At 42.8% G+C, this 19979-nt stretch overlaps 1 protein-coding gene across 11 annotated transcripts in view; it reads right to left on the reverse strand.

The window, feature by feature from the left end:
- Nucleotides 1–13093, reverse strand: part of LOC133218729 (rap1 GTPase-activating protein 1-like) — a 41644-nt gene extending 28551 nt beyond the window's left edge. For 4 of the 11 annotated variants that reach the window (XM_061365454.1, XM_061365459.1, XM_061365458.1 and 1 more), the window contains exons 1-6: nucleotides 10026–10254; nucleotides 6870–6963; nucleotides 6199–6234; nucleotides 3991–4038; nucleotides 2844–2882; nucleotides 2572–2763 (exon numbers count right to left, since the gene is read on the reverse strand). In XM_061365454.1, coding sequence (XP_061221438.1) covers nucleotides 2572–2763; nucleotides 2844–2882; nucleotides 3991–4038; nucleotides 6199–6234; nucleotides 6870–6963; nucleotides 10026–10069 — 453 coding nt within the window. In that variant the 5' untranslated portion in view covers nucleotides 10070–10254. The other 7 variants (XM_061365453.1, XM_061365451.1, XM_061365450.1 and 4 more) reach the window with 5 other exon arrangements.
- Nucleotides 13094–19979: the final 6886 nt, after the last annotated feature.

A 19979-nucleotide genomic window follows, 5' to 3' on the forward strand; every position in this document is an offset into this window, starting at 1 on the left:
CAGCAAACAGAATAACGTGGCTGCTAGCTGCAGTGTTCAAATCACAGGAGTCGAGACTGATCTGTCACACAAATCATTGGTCGTGACTGAACTTACATTACTTGGGAAGAAAAGATGAAATCCATGGAATCCCAAGGCTGACAGGACATTTTATTTCTCCATGACCATGACTTTCAGGATACTAACACATTTTTGGGATGGGAGCAAGAATCAGGTGCAGTAGTCATTGTGTCCAAGGGCAGAAAGACAGAGCAGCTGAAGAACAGGCAGACTCCAGGAGCAAAAGAGTATCTTCAATGGGCAGTTGAAATTTAGAATCAAAGAGATACATGAATCAAAGAAGTCATAGCTCGGGTGGATGCCCAATAGAGGTTTTAAGGAAAAAGATGGCACAATGCCACCAAAAGCCAAGACTAGAAGTCAGAACAAAGGAATAGGAGCCAAAGCCTGAAATTAGCTGCAGCCAAATTTAACACTGAACTACAAAGACCAAAAAATGGGACACAGGCTTCTGAGCCTGGTATGTTTCATCAGTTCTTTTAGCAATAGGAAGCCAGAGAACACAAAAAGATCTTTCCAGGATTCAAAAGTCATTAGCCCATTCTCTTCCATCAAAAAACTGAAAATAATGAAAAACAATTAACTTTGAAAAAGCTTGGCAACTCCTCATCACCTGGTAAAATACTGGGATAATTTCATCCCTGAAGAAGGAAGAAAAGCAGCCTTGGTGGCTGAATGATTACGTGATGACCTACAGGAATATTATGATACTTGACCATCTAAAACTATCAACAGTGATAGATAACTAAAATCTCACAATACTGAGCAGGCAGCATTGTTATTCCAGTTGTTGATATACTTGAAGCCTTCTTGTTGGAAAAGTTCAAGGTGTTGTGAGTTAGATGACAACAAGGACCAAGACTCTACTGCAACTGTTGTCAACTGCAGAGTCACTAAGGCTGAGCTGGTACTGAAATAACACCTGATAAGGTTATCTTCTTGCAGGCCCTTTCTGCATCTCTGCTCTGTCTTGGGCTTGTCATGACAGGAAAACAGTAACAAGCTCCAAAACACATGTACTTGCATACCAGAGGAAAATGATTATGAATATGAGAAGACTTGCAGTCTCAGCAAGTTGGAGAACATGTTTACTAAAAGCACAGACTTGTAGTGAAGCAAAATTAGAGACACTTTAAAGTAACAAAAGAGATCATCACAGTTACACCTAATAATAAAAATGTCCTTTGACTACTTCAAGTAGTTTCCACCTCTTTATCCTGGGTTAAGCTAGAATTTCACACGAATAACTTAAGACATAGCTCCTTCTACTGAGAATACTCCATATTCAGAGCACTGCAGCAACAACACTTAAACCAGCACAAGGAAAGGACAGCATAATGGAGAAATACATGACCACATATGAATGTATGGCAAGAAAGTTTCTCTCATCAACACCGTCAGCTTCAAGTGCTTGTGAAACCGCATTCTAAGGTTCTCTGTCTGGTATTCCCAAGGTATACCTTTATTAAATCCTTCCTGGCTTAAAGCTACTTCTCTTTATTATAGTCTTGAAAACAACACAGACATTGAATAATTCCCACAGTGTAAGACAAAGTTTTACAACCTTCTTCTTATCTATCAGCCTAGAAGGGAAGCCTCCACAAAGGACACTTTACAAACATCATATTAATACTGGTTTCTAGTGTTGAATACTACACAAGATCATTCAGACAAACCCAACTATCACAGAAGAGGTCCCCAGCATTGCTCAAAGGTTCACCTCTTCCCTAGTTTTGAACTTGTTAAGCAGTTGCAGAGAGACCACTGAATGCCTTGCAAGTATACCTGTCAGGCTTCTTATCTCCTCATGCTGTGAACGAGTCTCAGACGAGATCATGAGTTTGTTCTCACTTTTCTTGATGGCTATTATCATCCTGAGATCCAGTCTGGGAATCAATCAATTTCCTGAACAGGCTAAAAGACCTTAATGGCGAGCCAGTAAATACCCATTTTGTGAGGCCAAGCTCTGTTTCCCTCTGTCAGACTGGAAGTCAAGGAACACTTAGCACCAAACTAACTTAAATCAAACAACTATAAAACACATTGTCCAGTTTCTTGATGCACATTCTGTGGTGACTATACTTGCTACTGAGAAACATGAACCATTTTGCTTACTACTGAGGGGCTTGCACTCTCAGTTCTGAAGTCCCTTCTAAAAACAGTACCATCTGAATTCCCAATGCTATTACACTTTTCCCTTTTTTATCATCCCAAAGTTTTTATGTGTCCTGGAGCCTCAGAAGAGCCTCTTAACCAAATATAAGCATTTCCTGTACAAATCTTTCTCTTCTGTTAGCACACAGGATGATGCACGTATCACAGAGCAACAGGACCAACTTAAAACACTATGGGCCATATGGTAGTTTGTACTTCATTTACATTAGTTTATGGCATCACGAGGAAGTGAAATGCAGCAGCTGTGCAGTTATTTCTAAGTCCATCAGAAAAAGCCTGAGATGCATCTCAGCCCTGAGGCTGGGTGGGAGAGAAGGCTCTGAAGGACACCCTTACCTTCCCCAGGAAATGTTTGCGGTACAGCTTGGCTGTCGGGTCACTTTCCAGTTTCACTTTACCACTCCAGGGAAAGGGTGCATCAGACAGAGTTGGGCTCGAGCTGGAGAGGTTGTGGCTGGTCCCTTCAATCCAGTAGCCCCCAAACTGGGGTAAGATAATGAGAGGATATGGCCACCCTTTCTGTAATACCTATTCAGAAGGACAGAGAACATGAATGCTGACAGGCCAATAAGTCCAAGGAAAAACAGAGGAGAGCAGTACTAACTCACCTCGTGGATGCTGGGGTAAGGAATATACTCCTCTTCTGTCTGAAACCAGAAGAGACCATTAGTAAAAATGCAGGTCATCTTTTAAAGTGTTATGACTTCATGATGGTGCAAACTGTGCCCTCAGCTTCCACTGTGCCCTAGCTCATCTTCAGAGTTTTACTTTAGGATTTAAGGCTAGACTCCATTTTCCAGGTCTCAGCAATATAGAACTTTTGAGAACAATAAATTTAGGAATTGGATTTCACCCACCTTCCTCTTTGAAACTACACAGAATACAGGTGTACAAAATGAGGAGGTAGCCAAACTATAGGGAAATTGGATGAGGTTAGGAGTGAGAGCCATTCTCCTTTCTTTCCACACAGTGCTAGACAGCTGCTGCTCTTCTGCAGACAGAGATGACAGTAGGGATGGTAGAAATAGTACTATTATTGACAATAGGATCAAGGTTGTGTCATCTCCATAGCTAGACCTGAGGTATACAACTGAGCGGTCCTGAGGCATCACAGTAAGAACAGGAGCAGTATCTGAGCCACTTTATGCCAGTTTGATGCCCATTCCCTCACCACAAAGATCACTGACTATCTCTGTCAGAATTCAGCTGTATCAATTCTTTATGTGGCTTCTTTTTAAAGTCATTCCAAGATTAAATTCTATGTCAAGGTTGATTTTAAGGTTACTGTGCCTGAGTGGAGACTGAGGAAATGGAGATTTCAGACTTTGAAGTTGGGAATCTGTTCTTACTGGCCTAATATTGAGGGAAATGCAACAGTTTTCTAGTAGCATTTATAGGAGTCCTCAAGCAGACTACTGAAATAAACACAATGTGGTTTTAAAACTATTATTATAGCTTTTCAACTGAATAAATTTTAAGAAATTACTTATTCAAAGCTAAGATTGTTAATAATAGGAAACACCTCTTGGAACCACTTAAATTTGTAAAGGAAGTGTTGATTCTATGTCAGCTATATAGTTTCACCCTCTTGTGCAACAGCTTCACGGAAGAAGCAGAAAAGAAGGCAAGCACATATGCATTCTTGGGCTGTTTGTAGGCTCCCTGTTCACCTCAAGGTGAAAATACACTGCAAGCCAGGTCAGTAATTATTTGTCATTCTCAGCAGTTTAGGAGGCGACAACAACTTGGCCTGACCTTGAGAGGAGCTGGAAGGGAACATCTTTGCTCATCCAGACGACTTCCCTGGAAACATAAAAGTCACAGACAGTGAACCCTATGTTTTAGCATGTCTGCTTCACTTACCCTCGGTGTCCTTCTCCATATCTCCAATATAAGTAATTGTCTCTGTCCATGAACTTCTATTTTACACAAGTTTGGAATAAATATGAGGAGTAAAGCTAGAACTTGGCCAGTCCCTTAGTTTGGCATCAAAACTGGAAAGCTCCCCTCAGTTTACACCTCTTTAAAAGCAGAAAGCTTTTCTTTCAAGAAAGTGCTGTCATACTTCAGGAGCAGTTATTAATTCTTCTAGTGCAAGCCAGGTGACAAAACAAGCTAAATAAAAACCCCTTATCTCTTAACAATAGGCAGCTAAGAAATCAATCTAGATGCAAAATTAGGTGGTCTGCATTTGCTGGAAATTTACATCAGTTCCTTCAGTTACATCCCTAACTAAAGAAGTCCAAACCCAGTGAGACAGCTTTCATATAGAATCATAGAATCCTTGACTAGTTAGGGTTGGAAAGGACCTTAAGATCATCCAATTCCAACCCCCCTGCCATGGGCAGGGACACCTCACACTAAACCACGTTACCCAAGCCTCTGTCCAACCTGGTCTTGAACACTGCCAGCGATGGAGCATTCACAACTTCCAGTGCCTCACCACCCTTACAGAAAAGACCTTCTTCCTTATATCCAGTCTAAACTTCCCCTTTTTCAGTTTTAACCCATTACCCCTTGTCCTACCACTACAGTCCCTAGTGAAGAATTGTCCAGCATCCTTATGAGCCCCCTTCAGATACTGGAAGGCTGCTATGAGGTCTCCACGCAGCCTTCTCTTCTCCAGGCTGAACAGCCCCAACTTTCTCAGCCTGTCTTCATACGGGAGGTGCTCCAGTCCCCTGATCATCCTCATGGCCCTGGTAAGCTGGGAACTGATAAACACTGAGAATCTTAAGCAGCAGTCTTCCAGTAAGGGAAATCTGCTAGTGATTCTTCCTTATACAGATTCCAAAAGGCCTGGAAAGGATTGTCACACCTTTCAACATGCTCTTGAACTGAACAAGAAGCTCTGTATGCTGCAGGTCACTTTCTAGCAGAGTTAAATGAGCTAGCCATGCTTGTTATTCTAAAGTACTGAGAACATATCCCATAGTTTCAGTGTCAGTAGAGTGGATTCAAGGTCTGTATCTGTATACACATGAATATACAGAAGATACACCTTCAGACCCTCCCTCCCTCCTTTTCTAGTCTGTCAAATAACTCTATACATCAGCCCCATGACCCTATACTGAGTTATAAAATGCCCAGCATTTTGCTGCTACCTTCCACCTCCTCACCTTTGCAGTCCCACCAAAGTCTTGCATTGTCCTCATGCCCAAATTTTGATCACCCAAATTCCAGAAAATAAGTTAATTTTTTCTTATAAGTGTAATTCCTGCACATAATAAAAAGCAGGAGTTATGTGCCATGTTGCATGTTATGTTAGGTCAAAATTAACCACAGCATTTTAAAGAATGTTGTACCATCCAGAGAAAATCTTGGTAGTCTCCAAGCATGCTCTGTGAACAAATCATCTTTATTTACATATATAACACATTATTACATCACAATCTTTTTATTTGGTAGGCAGAGTTGGGGTTTTTTCCCCTTTTACTCTATTTTAATTTTGTAATGTAATATATGCAACTAAACGCATATATTTCTATGAGAGAATTAAGCCAGAGTCCTCCTGTCTTCTGCAAGTTAAAGATAGGGTCTGCAGTAGTTATTTATTAAACTGGTTGACCTTACTAAATACAGTTATGTTAACATCCCCTTAATCACCTGTCTTTAGCAGCTGACACCCAGCAGATATATAGTTTCAAGGCAAAGATGCCAGAGATACCTTAATGCAGCTTTGATTTTCTCTCCGAATCACACTTCTGCAAAGGACACAACTATAACAATTTGTGTCTATTGCTTCCACCGTGATGGCTGGAGAAATGAGCACATGAAAAAGCTTCTGAAACCCCATTCAAGAGTAGGTACAGAAGCCTGGGCCTAGAAGAGCTAAATATTCTGCAAGCCCAAATTAAAGGGTATTGGGTCTGAAGCGGCAAGACAAATAGGAGCTGATTATTCAGTTGGCTATGAAAACAAAATCAAGAGATCCCAAAGTCTGACGGAATAACTTCTCCTTACCTGCATTTTTTCAATCATCTCAAACAAGTCCACAGTCTGTGAAAAGGAAAAGACAACAGGGAAAACAATTTGAACAGTTGTAGAAGCTAGCATCAGCTTCTGTGGTAACCCACTAGAAGGTTAGTGAAGGATCCAACAGCTCTTTCCATGTTTTGGCACAGAAAGTACCTGCTCACTGAAGACAAGATTAAATCATTCTTCCTTAACAGATAGCATGGACAATAGAAGTGGCCAAATAGTCTTCAGCTTGATTGCAAAAGTTTGACCTGGAACCTGACTGGACACATATCAGGAATTTCTCTCTTTCAATGGGTCAGCCTACCAACTTGATACAGCATAGCATAAGAAGTGATTAAATGAACAAGTTTAGGATTCTTACAGAAGTGGGCAACTGTAGCTATAACACAGAGAATCACAGAATCAGCGAGGTTGGAGAAGACCTTTAAGCTCATCCAGTCCAACCTCTACCCCAGAACCACCAAGCCCACCACTAACCCATGGCACTGAGGGTGTGTGAACACTTCCAGGGATGGTGACTCCACCACTGCCCTGGCAGCCTGTTCCAGTGCCTGACTATGTGTATGTACATGAGCTTGCTTTAGTCACTTCTTCTGCTCAGTGGATCAAGGCACATCCCAACCCTGAGCCACAGGAACATGGGCTGCCTTTACCTTGTTGGGGTCAGCAGGAGTGAGAGCACATGGAAAGCCTTGGGTGAGAGAGTCTATAACATCAGTGAAGCAGCGCACCCCCTTCTCAGGCCTCCTGCAAGAGAGAGGCAGAACGGGTAGAGGGGAACAAGAAAGAACTTCCAACTCTTGGAGAACTCAAGATGCCGGTGCTTGCCTGCATTGCCTCCTTTGCCTTCTGCTTACTCTTCCTCTACCCAGACCATTGCTTGTCTATGAGGAAGCTGTCATTCCCTGAGAGATTCCCAAAGCTGTCTTAATTTACCACTTGCCACCTGCAAACACCGTGGATATAACAGCAACAATCTTCCCACCCTGACAGTTCTGTCTCTGTTCACATGTGCTATTTTCCTCACAACTGCCATGTAAGTGATGAATGATCTTTTTTCGCCAAGTTCCTCCTCTACTATAGATTTGCAGCAGAATTAAAGTTAGGTCTCACATAAAGCTTTGGAATCAGATCTCAAAACTGAACCCTAATAAAGAGCTGAAAGTTCTGAAACATCTGAATATGAGCAGATGAAGAACAGCCCCAGTTGTCACCACCTGGGTATTAGTCTCCAAGGCAGAAGCATAACAGGGATGGTGCTAGAACAGAACCGATACATCCTGCAGGAGAGATGCAGACACAGTTCTGTGTTTCCAGTGCTGGTAACGCCAGCATGCCCAGGCTTTTGTCTGCACATCTTCTATTGAAGACTTATTTTGGCCCCTGCGGGAGCAGCAGCATACACAAATAGCAGCAGCATGTGTTTGATTTCATAGAAGAGAAAACAAAAATGTAACTCAAACAGTGGTTTAAAAGACATATATTGCATTGCCCATTGCACCATGGACAGTCTCACTGCTGCAGCTCTATTACTGTTAGTTAATAAATGTTCCACACTATTCATAGTTTTTACCAGCAGTCACAACTGGGGTTTAAGTCATCATGAAGATCACACAGGTGGAGCTTGGAATAAAAAAGCAAGTTCCTAATATAAGAGACAAGACTCCACTTTGTAATGCAAGCATGAATACGGTTGTTATGTGATCATATAATGCAGTGATGAACTGCTATCCTCTAGCTGTTAGATGCATGACTCCTACTGCATCCTACTGCAGTTTCTTCCGCACTAAGGAATTGGTATTTATAAGTCATGCAGACTCTTGCTTTGAAACCAGTGGCTACATTCCCTGTTGTATGGAAATATAACACATTTCTGCAATCAGGAAGCTACACTCTATTACAAGTTCCATCTACATTTTCTATGCCCACTAATTTTCTGACAATTCACAACTTATTCTAGTAGCCCAAAGGCATCTGTAACTTGCATATAGGCTGATAGACACTAAATAACACAATGCTTCCATCCCATTATTTTCTCCTGAAATTCAAATGACAGAGATCTGTCATTTAGACAGAAGCAATGCATTTAGACATTAAAGCCATAATGTATATAGGAAGGAAGATGTAGGAGTGAGTCTTGATATCCTCAAATAAATATTGGAACAGTTAGATGGCAAGTTTATTCTAAATTAAAATTATACCAACACATACTTTATTTATCACCCTAGTCGTTTACTTGAAGTATGTTTGGGACTGATAAAATTGATGCCCAAGGCAGTACATGAAATATTTTACTGTTTCTTTTAGAAACATGAAGTTTCTGTTCTGTCAGCCCTGGAAAGGGTAAGAGCTTAATTTGATAAGCTCTAATTTTCAGAAACTAGCCAACTCCAAAGAAGTATAATAGTAGAACTTCAGTGCAACTGGATACCCCTGGGCCTTGTTCCATGCTATAGTGCTTTTCTTTGGCATGGCATTGGTTTCAATCCCGAATCATTCAGTAAAGAGAGGAATGCACATGTGCATCGTGGAAATTTGGCAGCTCCTACATGAGGTCACTGTGGTCAGTCCTGCCCTTGTTCTCTCATCATAAATTCATCCCCACACTTTGGACTGACCTGAGCTCTCAATGCAGCAACTGCTCCTGACCAGTCAATCCTGGTACAGTTCTATTGTCAAACAGATACCAAAGAGATGCCAACAGATGCCAAAATCACTGGTCTTACCATACATGTAGAGATGCTCTCAATTCTGTAATGATCCCAGATTAGAAATGTGCTGAGGGACTTTAAAAGTCCAGGAAAATTACTTAGATTTTATGTTACCTTATTTCAAAATACTACAATTATTTGCTGTCATTGTAACTATTGCTTCAAAGCCCATTTTGTGAATTTGGAACTTTTGGAATGAAAAGCACTAAGCTTTTTTTTATAGAAAGAACAGAATGTCATCCTTCTGGAAAAGGAAAGCAAATTGCAGGCCGAGACAGGAACATGTACATGTGAATCTACACTTGCTGAAGCTTAATTTTTAGGAAATGGCAACAAAGGGGAGCAGAAGACCAGGATTTTACTAGAGGCAGGTAGCGGTCCATTAATTTCAAGCAGGTAGCCAAACTAAAAACAGGCACCGCTGATCCACTGCTAAAGACCCCACTCTCAATTCTGACGTGCAAGAATCCCTTTTGCAGACTTTGAAGCCACTGCCTCCACACACGCAACTCTGCTCATGCCCTGTATTCCTGTATTGCAGCATCCTCTGCTATTTCAATCCTGGGATCTTTCTATACAGCTCCCTCAAAATAATCCCCATCTGCTACAGCTGAGCCAGTTCAATAACCAAGTCAATGCTATTATTTATTCTGTGAGAAATACAAATCGGCCTTGACAGACTTCACGCATCCCTTCATCCATCTTTCTTAAGTTTCCCAGGTGTAAAGGGGATGTGCTGCACTCTGAACAGACCAGTTCCCAAATCATCAGGTAACTGTTTTCCTCACAGATCACAAGGAAACAGGTGTACAGCTATTGTAAAAACCTTTGCCAATCTGGAAGCTTTCCAGCAGGAAAAACAATACAGCACGATTTTCAGCTAATTATGATGATGATTTCAGCTAACAACAGTCAGTACAATAACTGGTGTCCCAGCCTGAGAAGTGATTCTTGCAATAAGACACTAATACGTGTTTTTAATTACTCAATGCTCGCACACAAACCCCTAAAACTCAAAAGAATCAATTCCATTCCATTTCTGCCTACAGCCTCTGACCTCCCGTTAGGAACCTCACTTCCAGCCGCACCAGTACCTACCCTCCGCAGGCTCCGGCAGGGAAGCCGTGCTCCCGGGAAGACATGCCGGGCTGCTCCGCTGAGTCAGCTCCCCGGTTCCCTCCTCGGGAGCCTCCTCTCCTCCTGCCTCGCCATGGAGAAGGGCACAGGCTCCCTCCCGGCTCCCGGCACAGCCCCGGCTCCGCACCCCTCCTCTTCCTCTCAAGCCGCGCTTCAAAGGAGAGGAAGCAAAAAGCACCTAAAGCCGGGACCGGGCCCCAGCCACGCCAGCGGCACGGGGGAACGGCGAGAGGAGGGGGAAGAAGATGAGGCAGCGGAGGATGGGGTGATGACTTCCCCCCCCTCCCCGCTGCGGAAGAGCAGTTCCCCTACATCCTTTATGGGCTACCCATGAATGGTCACAACCTGCAGGAGCGCACTGCTGGGACAGCCGAGCCGAAGAAGCTGTCTTCCGGGGAGTCAGTGATGGTAACACAAGCAGTGTTGGACAAGGACAGCAGAGGGTTCCCCCATTCAACTCTCATGTAGAGTAAGATCTCTTCCCCAGAGTGGGAAAAGTGAGCAGCAAGGCAATCCTCCACAACTTCCGATTCCTTTCAAGGGAAGACTAACAGGATACCAAACCCACTAGCCCTTGGTATGTGGAGCTGATGCATATCAGGTACTAGAGATTTAGCTTTCCATTCAAATAGCTCTCTGATCTAACATGTAAGCTGTTCTCTAGGGCAGCTCAAATTTTGAGGGGTCAGAAGCATGTATTTTTGTTCACACATCAAAAACTGAGAGTAAGATCACGATTTTCCATTGCAACAATACATACGCTTGCGTTCAAACAAGAAAACAGCTCCTCTAGACACACTTTTTCCCCCTGTAACTCCAAATTTCATTCTACAGGATGATGTAATGTCTCCTCTTCACATCAGGACCTCTAAAGGCAGCAGCTACAACCTTTTGCCAAGTGTCCGCCTCACACTGGGTTTGTTCTAACTCTTGAAGGGGGCAGTAGGAAATGGGAGACAGGATTTGACAGAGGAACCAGGTCTTTCCATTTCCTCTTGTCTACATTCCCCCAGCCCCAGCAACTCCAATGATGGAGTAGGGGCTAACTAATACAGCCCATCGCCTTGCTCCAACCCAGATACCTCCCAGATGGGTCCAGAGCACTGAATACAACAGCTGCTTTCTGCACAGGCAGTTCCTACTCATTCACCTGGATCTCTGAGCGGAGATGTGAGTGGACCAAGGCAAAGAGCCAAGCTTGCCACTTCTGCTGCATCCAGCAAAGAGGAAGAGACATTATTTTCTGCTGTTAGGGAGGGCTGCCAGCAGTAACTACTGCCCTCCCCCATCCCAGGGTCATTATCAGCAGCAATAGCAAGCCTGGCCGTGGAGAAAGCAAACTATACAGAGGTTGTTCTGCCATTCTTCGGCAGCTTGCCACTATAGACAAGAGCCAACTTTGTTTCCGTACTAAACAACACTGGGCTCAGCTTTCATTTAACCGTCTCACAGCTTTACCTAACCTCCTGTGCGATTCCCGTTGGGTACAAAGCACTGAAGACTCACAAGCAAACCAGCACAGTTATTAAATACCCTAATTACTGCTCTGATCAGTCTCCTTTAGAAATAAACATATGAATAAATCACTGCCGCCTGTAAGCAAATCATAGGCCCCCTTTTTGCTTACTTATAATAAAGCTAACGATTGTCACTACTCACATAGCTGATGCAACAATATCACCTTAAAAAGACTTTAATTGCACTAAGCAGATTCAGTTCCTGTTGATACTTGCATTCTTATATGACTCATTCAGCGTACTTGCAGTCCTGTGTTGTAATCCATATATTTGTCTGTATTTGCATAGATCATTATGCATTTTATAGTTACTGTGTGGTTTAGGGACTGTCACACAAGTTTCTGTTCTTTCGGGTTATCTTTGTAGGTATGTTAATATATGGATTACAGTAATTGGTATCTATACCTTTTGCTGTTTTTGTGGGTTTTTTAAACAGAGTTTTACCATTCTCACAAATGCAGTAGCATTTTCTCTTGCTCACATAGGAAAAGTTTGTATCAACTGCAACACAAAAACTGATCTCTGCAATTTCATGAAGTCATTATGAGAACATCAGAAGGTCCACAGAAACTGTGCAATACCACAGAAACACAGCAGCATATCCTTCAAGGGTAAGCGCTTCAGGGCAGAAAGTGTATTTTTGTGTGCTTTACTGTAATATTACACTCTGTCACCACAAACTCATAGATGCACACACACAAACATACGTGTTTTCACATCAGCTGCTTCCACAGATATACGCACACAGCTTCTAAATATAGTACCGAGCATGCAGAGACAGCACCTCCCACTGCTCATTTGCACCCATCATTTTATGTCAAGGGTTGACAGAATCAGGGTGGGATTTCTTTGAACAGACCTTCATTCATGTCCTCTCCCCCCCCCCCTTTCTCCAGTTTGTCTCATTTCCTACACTGACATCTGCTCTCCCCACCTCCACTCTCTGCAACTGCTTGTCTACATAACGCAGTATAGCACAATGTCTTTTAAAAACCATACAGCCACTTTCCTGCTCAGGCTGAAACTGCCCCAAAGTCAATCCATTACACAATGTCACACGAGCAGAAGAGATCTGAATCAGCCTTCTTTCCCCCCCGCCCCCCTGCTATCTTTGCTCCCGTTCCCTCTAGATGCAAAACATATTTAATTGGCATTGCAGGCAAGATGAGAATAAAACCAGCTAAGCTGTTCATCCCCTACCTGAGCAAGGCTCTCTCATCCCCAGCTGGTGAGCAGATGGAGACGGGGAACCCAGCTGCTCTCCTTTCCTTGCACTATCAATTATTCACGTAGGTTGCAGTGTCCTCCCTCTCCCTCCCTCCCTTTCTCTTCCGCTGCCCCCACCTGCAGATGAATGGAGGTCGGTGCTGTCATACTTGAAACTAGAGATCATTGTCGATGAAGAGCAGCCTGTGGAGCAGCTCTGCTTCTATGCAGAGAAGATTGGCCCTGGCAGAAGGGGCCAGACCGGCAGCTCCATAGGTGGAGCATGGGCAGCCCTGTGCATCTATATCCTGCTCCCTGCACTGTTAGTCCCAGAACTGCAGGGATGACCTTTATAAAGGAGAGGTGTTTTGGTGGCTTTGGCTGGTTGGTTTGGTTTTGGTTATTTTATTTCATTGTTGTTTTGTTTTTCTCCATAGCAAAGAGCAATTTTTCAGTCCTCTCAAGTATATAATGAGAGTTATTTGGTGGCAGTGAGCTGGGTCATGGAGATTCACGTGTGTGGATCAGAGTATGAAGGGAAAGCAGCAGACTGAAAATACATGAGAAATGCTTCCTTAGTACTGACTTACTACCATAGCAGAGGCACTCAAAGAGGATAATCTGAGCGGGCAGGTTATTACATTACTTTCTGCAACGCTTTTGGTAATCCTGTGTCATGAGACTGACCTGTGGATTGGAATGACTGTTAGTCACAATTTTTGTAGGTAATTAAAGATCCTATGCGGTACAAGTCTTAGGCAATGGTAAAATGAGTTCTGGCAGACGTAGCTGAAGGCATTTAAAGCATTTTGCCTTTGTCGAGGGCTGCTACCTACAACTGTGTGAATGCTTCAGATCTGTCTCAGAGCAAAATTAGTTTTCATTCTTAGGCCAAACCACTCTATTTTGCACTGGAGTAACTCATTCTGGTCCCATCAGCCTGCTGGGGGGATCTCTGAGTAGGTCATGTCAACCAACACTGATTCCTTCTGTTAATTCTTCCAATGACCATAGCCATTGCAGAGGCACCACTGAGATACACACACACAAGAACCCATATCAGCGTACTCAGACAATAGGTCATCATTGGCTTTTCTGCCCTATTTAACTTCTCCCATCCTTTGAAAAAAATATCTGCATTAATTTTACCAGAAGTCATGAATTTTCCTGAAATTACATTAAAAAATGAAGTACCTAATAAAAAACGTTGGTATTGTAACCTCAGTTGTGAGTCAGACAACTCTTAAAAAGAGGGCACTGTAATTGTATCTGCAATTGTTTTAATTGTGTTCTCTTCAAAAACTTCATGGCTCAAGATTTGTCAGCCCTTTCGCCACAGTTATGCAGGCTGGAAATGCTTTATTTTAATAAAGAAAAGGTAAGCACTTTGGCATTGAAACCAAAAGTGAATTTCCCTGGATTTGCTTTGTATAAGAGCTCTAAGAGCTCTGAGTCTCCTGGAGCACTCACAAGACCCTTCTGTTGCACTGACTTTTTGATGAGGTTCACTTTGCAACCTTTCCCTCTTTTGAGACATTTACAGGTATTTTATTTCCCACTGGACCATTTTTATTAAGTTTTCAGGAACCTTTTCTCTGAGATAAGAGAACAATTTATCTTTGAGGTCATTATCAAAGCAATCATTATCAAAATACAACTTGGAGAAATTGCTCAAATGAACAAATGAAGACTTTGATCCCCTAATTTTAGTAGAAGATAATTATTCCAAAGGTTACTGAGGAATAATGGTGTACAGATGCACGTACACAGACTGTCTAAGATAAGTTTTGTCTCCAGAAAAGCAGGCTAAGAACAAAGTATGGTAAAACTCAATAATGTAAGAAAATTGGTATTGTAAATATTAGAAAAGCAGTTTTTGTTTGGCTTTTCAGTAAACAACAGATTATCAGTACCTGTATATCTACCTGCAGATACAGAAGCATAAATGTATGCATTTCATTCTGGATAATATTAGATACATACTTGACTCCTCATGTGACTGTTCTGGCATTTTACAATTTTAAATCGGTGTTATCATAACCTGATTAATAAAATTATAACATCCTGCCATTTCTACAAGCCTTTAAATCACACTTAGATTATAAACTGACTGGGGCTTCATGTTTTGTCTATAAAGAATCTAGAAGAAATTGTTTCCATGTTTCCTTAACACCTTCATTTGCAGATGTCACAATACATTATTGATATTACCACTATTCTACATATGGATAAACTGGCACAGACAGGCCGTCACTGTTACCCAGGGCCAGAAAGAGAAAACAGCTCAGGGTCTGTCAAAACAGTAGCATAAACAGCTTGAGACACCTGCAGACTACACTGACACCAAAACAATTCCACTCGGATCAGCCTGCTGATCCAGGTGACATCCTGATAGTCAGGTGCAATGAACTAGTGTTCATTGAACTGGTGTTCAGTGAACTAGTGCTAGTGTTGGTGCAATGAAGAGGACTGCAATAAGTGGCCAGGGGTGGAAATGGGCTATGGCAGGACTCCCTTTTTTTGCAAGTAATAGAATGATGAACTGACCCCTTGAAACTGCATCACCAACCTCCTCTCAGAGCCCTTAGGCAACAATTCAGTTGATTTTCAAGCTTTAAGCAATGTTTTCTGCTAGTAGAACTTAATGATATGAGAAATATGTACTAAGTTATCTGACTGTCAGTAGCATATGAATTGGGAGAGATTTTGACAGTATGTATGTACACAGCACAAGGACAAGAGGTAACATTCAGGTTGCACCATGGAAAATTTCAGCTAGCCATAAGGAAAAACTGGTTCCTCCCGTGAGGGTTGTTCAGTATTGGGAAGAAGTGCCAAGAGAGACTGAGTAATCTCCGTTCTTGGAGACCTTCAGAAGTATGGATGAGGTGCTGAGCAGCATGTTCTAGCTTTGCAGTTGTCCATCTTGTGTAGGGCAGTTGACCTAAATGAGACCCTTCCATCCTAATTATGCTGTGGTGTTAGAACACCTGTGACAAAGAATGTTCAAAAGCTCAAAGTTCATCATTTCAGTACAAAATGAAGGGCAGAACACCTGTGGCAAAGAATGTTCAAAAGCTCAAAGTTCATCATTTCAGTACAAAATGAAGGGCTTCAAGTTCTGCAGTGTATCAGATCATAACCGAGTTCAAATTCTTCCCTCATTTCCACCCTAAAGTAATCAGGTTTTCTAATCATTCAGTGGGTAAGGATCTTCTTGGCATATGTAAGAGCACTGAATGGCAGAGAAAGTTTGTAGCATCCAGCAGGTCGTGCCCTAGAAGTGGATCACAGGTGCTCAACAAGAGGATAGCTCAGGCTAACCTGAGACAAGACATGTGAGGCCAGCTCTCGCAGAGGAAGGCAGCCTCAAGAAGCTCATATTTTGCAAGCACCAGTGCATTACCTGTATTATAATCATGCCTAAGAGAAAAGACTTAGTTTGTAGGCTTTATTGCACAATCAATTTAATGATTGTCTTTAACCAAAAATTTTAACAAAGAAACACCTTCTTCATACTCTTCATCAGCCCAGTCCCTCAAAAGGAGTAATAAACGGACATACGAAGCCAGTTCATGTCTGTGAATTACATGTGAAATCAAGGCAGAGATGTGAAAGGATTGCCAGGATCATGTTAAAATGGATGGACAGATGTTTTTGGCAGCAGAGAGACAAACCCTTGGAGTGAGGGAAGGCTCAAGAGCACATAGGTGAAGATAGGGGCCTTGCCTAGGTTGGGTCAACAAGTTTAGCAGTGTGCAGCAATGAAATGCTATTCAAGCTAGGGGAATAATACCAGTCTAATCCAAAAAGGATAGGGCACACATGCAAAGTTTTTGTGCTGTGTATGTATCCACAAGTTTCCAAACTGTCACTGTTACTGCTAGGAAGATATACGGGATGGAGAAGAAGGGAAGTCAGATCTGGAGGATCAGTGCAGGTGAGGACAAGGGAATGCCAGGATGGAAAGGCAATCGGACAAGTTTCTTTTGCAGAGTTAGGGATAAAGCTGCTCTCTGTGCAGATACTACAATTTAGAATCATAGAACAGTTAGGGTTGGAAAGGACCTTAAGATCATCCAATTCCAACCCCCTTGCCATGGGCAGGGACACCTCACACTAAACCATGTCACCCAAGGCTCTGTCCAACTTGGTCTTTAACACCACTGGGGATGGAGCATTCACAGCTTCCCTGGCCAACCCATTATAGTGCCTCAGCACCCCTAAAGTAAAGAACTTATTCCTTATATCCAATCTAAACTTCCCCTGTTCAAGTTTTAACCTGTTACCCCTTGTCCTATCACTACAGTCCCTAATGAAGAGTCCCTCCCCAGCATCCCTATAGGCCCCCTTCAGATACTGGAAGCTGCTATGAGATCTCCACGCAGCCTTCTCTTCTCCAGGCTGAACAGCCCCAACTTTCTCAGCCAATCTTCATATGGGAGGTGCTCCAGTCCCCTGATCATCCTCGTGGCCCTGCTCTGGACTTGTTCCAACAGTTCCATGTCCTTTCTATACTGCGGACACCAAACATAATCTGAATAATCTGAATCAGATGGGATTATTCCCCACAAACACCTCCTGTCAGCCTGAAACTGATGGAAACAGAAGGGGTTAAAGCAGCCTCCAGTAGGAGAGTTAGCAGGGAACGGCTGTTGTCAGACCCCATCAAGCTGGGGAATCCCTGGCGCCAGGACACCCAGACCACCCTCCTCCGGCAGGACATCCCTCCTTGGACAGGATCCCGGGAAGTTAGGAGGCTGCCGCGGTCTCTTTAAGAGCCGGAGCAGCTGCTTATTAGTGTGGACGGCACGATCCACTGCGGTGCGGGCGCGGGGTAGGGAGCGTCCGCAAACTACCGTGCTCTAAACGCGTTAGGGAAGCCCGATAGGACTTACACCCCGGGGCACGAAAGATCACTTGTGAGCACATGGGGGAGCTGCTGATGATTTAGACTTGATCGACACCTGAAATGTGATTTCTGTGAAACGTTTCTATTCCTTTTTTTCCCACTGAAGGAGCCTGCGAGACAGCTCAGTAAAATCTCTGCCCTATGCGCAAGGCAGAAAGTAAGAGTGAGGCCCCATTCTAAAAGCATTTTTTCACCAAGAAACCTGCAAACAGATTTGCTTAAAGTCACAGTGTAAAGGTCTGTAGCAACTGGAAACTGCACTGAGACTACCTGAATCAGAGCTCAGCTTCTCAGCTGGGAGAACAGTCTCCTTGCTTCCCCTTTCCTTGCTATTACTGCTCAATAGAAGAAAAGCGCACAGTGCCCTTAGTTTCGGGAAGGGGAGGATATTGTAACTTCCTGGAATCAGGGCCATAAACAAACAATGTGCAGGCTGTTCACAATGAATTTCCTCAAGAGAATTGCCTGAAAAAGCACCTACTGATAACTCAACGAGGATGGGCCACCGGGAAAAGGGCAAAGATGGGTTATGCAGAGGCAAAATAATGGATTATTTCTTTGCTAACCAATAAATGGCACACGGAAGAGTAAGGAGGGTCTAGCAGCATACAGCAGCAGGAAACAGCCAATACTGACTTAGACAAATGCATATATAATGTCTTAAAAATAATCACGGTATTCAGTAAGAAAATGTCTACCATTTAGGAACCATACACTAAATACCTAGAAATGGAATCGTAGGAAATCTGTTCACGGGGAAATGTGGGGGATTGTGTGAATGACTAAATATACATCCTACTGTGTTTGTACAGTACATATCACAATAGAACACAGTTCCAATTGGCATGGGCTGAATACTAATATTCATAAAATACATAATATACCCTGTCTGTCAGCCCTGCAGTAAAAACTGATTCAGTGGCTTAAAGTTCACTTATTACAGACATGTGCTCCCTAAACTTTTTGGAGTATTGTCAGACAACGTCTCACAAAACAGTGTTTCCACATCAAACTTCAATGGCAGAACAACTAATGAAAAATGATCCTGTGGACCAATTTGTCCAGCACCTCACTGGCCTGGTAGCACTAAGAGGACAAACAACTGAGCACCACTGGAAAATCAGCCTGCATAGAGCACAGTTTGTAGTAAGAATCCAGTAGAATTCCTAGAGTGCAGGGAGCTGAACTGCTACATCAAAAACATCCTAGTAGAGTGCATTGAGACTGTCATGTGCTGGCATTTAACCCCAGCCAGCAATTAAGCACCACACAGCCACTCACTCACTCCCTGTCCTGGTGTCCCCCAGTCCTTTTACTATGGCAATTTCTAGCCAAAACATCTCCATTTAGAGGGCTACAATTCACAAGAAGCCTTGCTTTTGGTTTTGTTTTGTTTGGAAACCTGTGCAGTCAAACTTTACTCTTGTTTGACCTTCCAGTTACAACACTACCTCTAAGAAAACCAGCCTGCAAATCAACAAAATGTAAAATAAGAGCATAAAAAATAATCTCTGAAAAGATCTCTACAAGTCTTTTAATGGTTTGTATTTTGGTCTTAATTATATTAAACAAGTCATACATAGTTTGCATGGAAATTAACGTATTTCTGCCTTCTCCAGCCTCATGATGAAATGTGTTGATCTGGTAGAAACTCATGCTGCTGTTTTCATGTAATTCAGGTTTGGGATTGTAGAAACTGTGAGACAGGCTTAACAAAGTTCACCGTAGCTGGGCTGCCATGCAAGAACACTTCAGGATCGAGTTTCAACAGGAAAGCAGAAGCAAGAGATGCAGGAAGCCGCAGTACTCAGTATGAGCAAACACTTGTCAGGGATTTTGCTTAAATAAAGGTCAGTGCATCATTTGTCCTTTAGAGTGCTCATAGGAAATTGGACAAATCAACTTCACTTCCACATGCCCTATCCCCCAGTCAGCTCTTATCATGAAGGCCCTTTATCTTCTCTTCACATGGCCAAATATACATCCCATCGCAGTGGCTGAAACAGAAATTTAGGAAGTCTTGATGACAGTCAGAGTTGTTGCCAAGTAGCTTGATGAACAGGGGAATCAGGGTATATATAGCAACACCAAAGACTTGGAAACAATAGCACCATCAAAAGCTTGGAAACAAGAGCACCGTCAAAGACAGAAGCTTCACCAGTATCAACGGAGACTTGTCGGTATTGATGGATTTACAGCAAGGTGGAGACTGGAAACTTGTGAGAGGTCTGGTGTGTCGCAGTGCCACAGTTTGAAGTGTGAGAAGTAAAGGGTCACATA

Source organism: Neopsephotus bourkii, unplaced genomic scaffold (assembly GCF_033783945.1).
Source record: "Neopsephotus bourkii isolate Nb327-2 ecotype Australia unplaced genomic scaffold, CSIRO-AGI_Nbou_v1 NB_1287, whole genome shotgun sequence".
Taxonomy (NCBI): Eukaryota; Metazoa; Chordata; class Aves; order Psittaciformes; family Psittacidae; genus Neopsephotus; species Neopsephotus bourkii.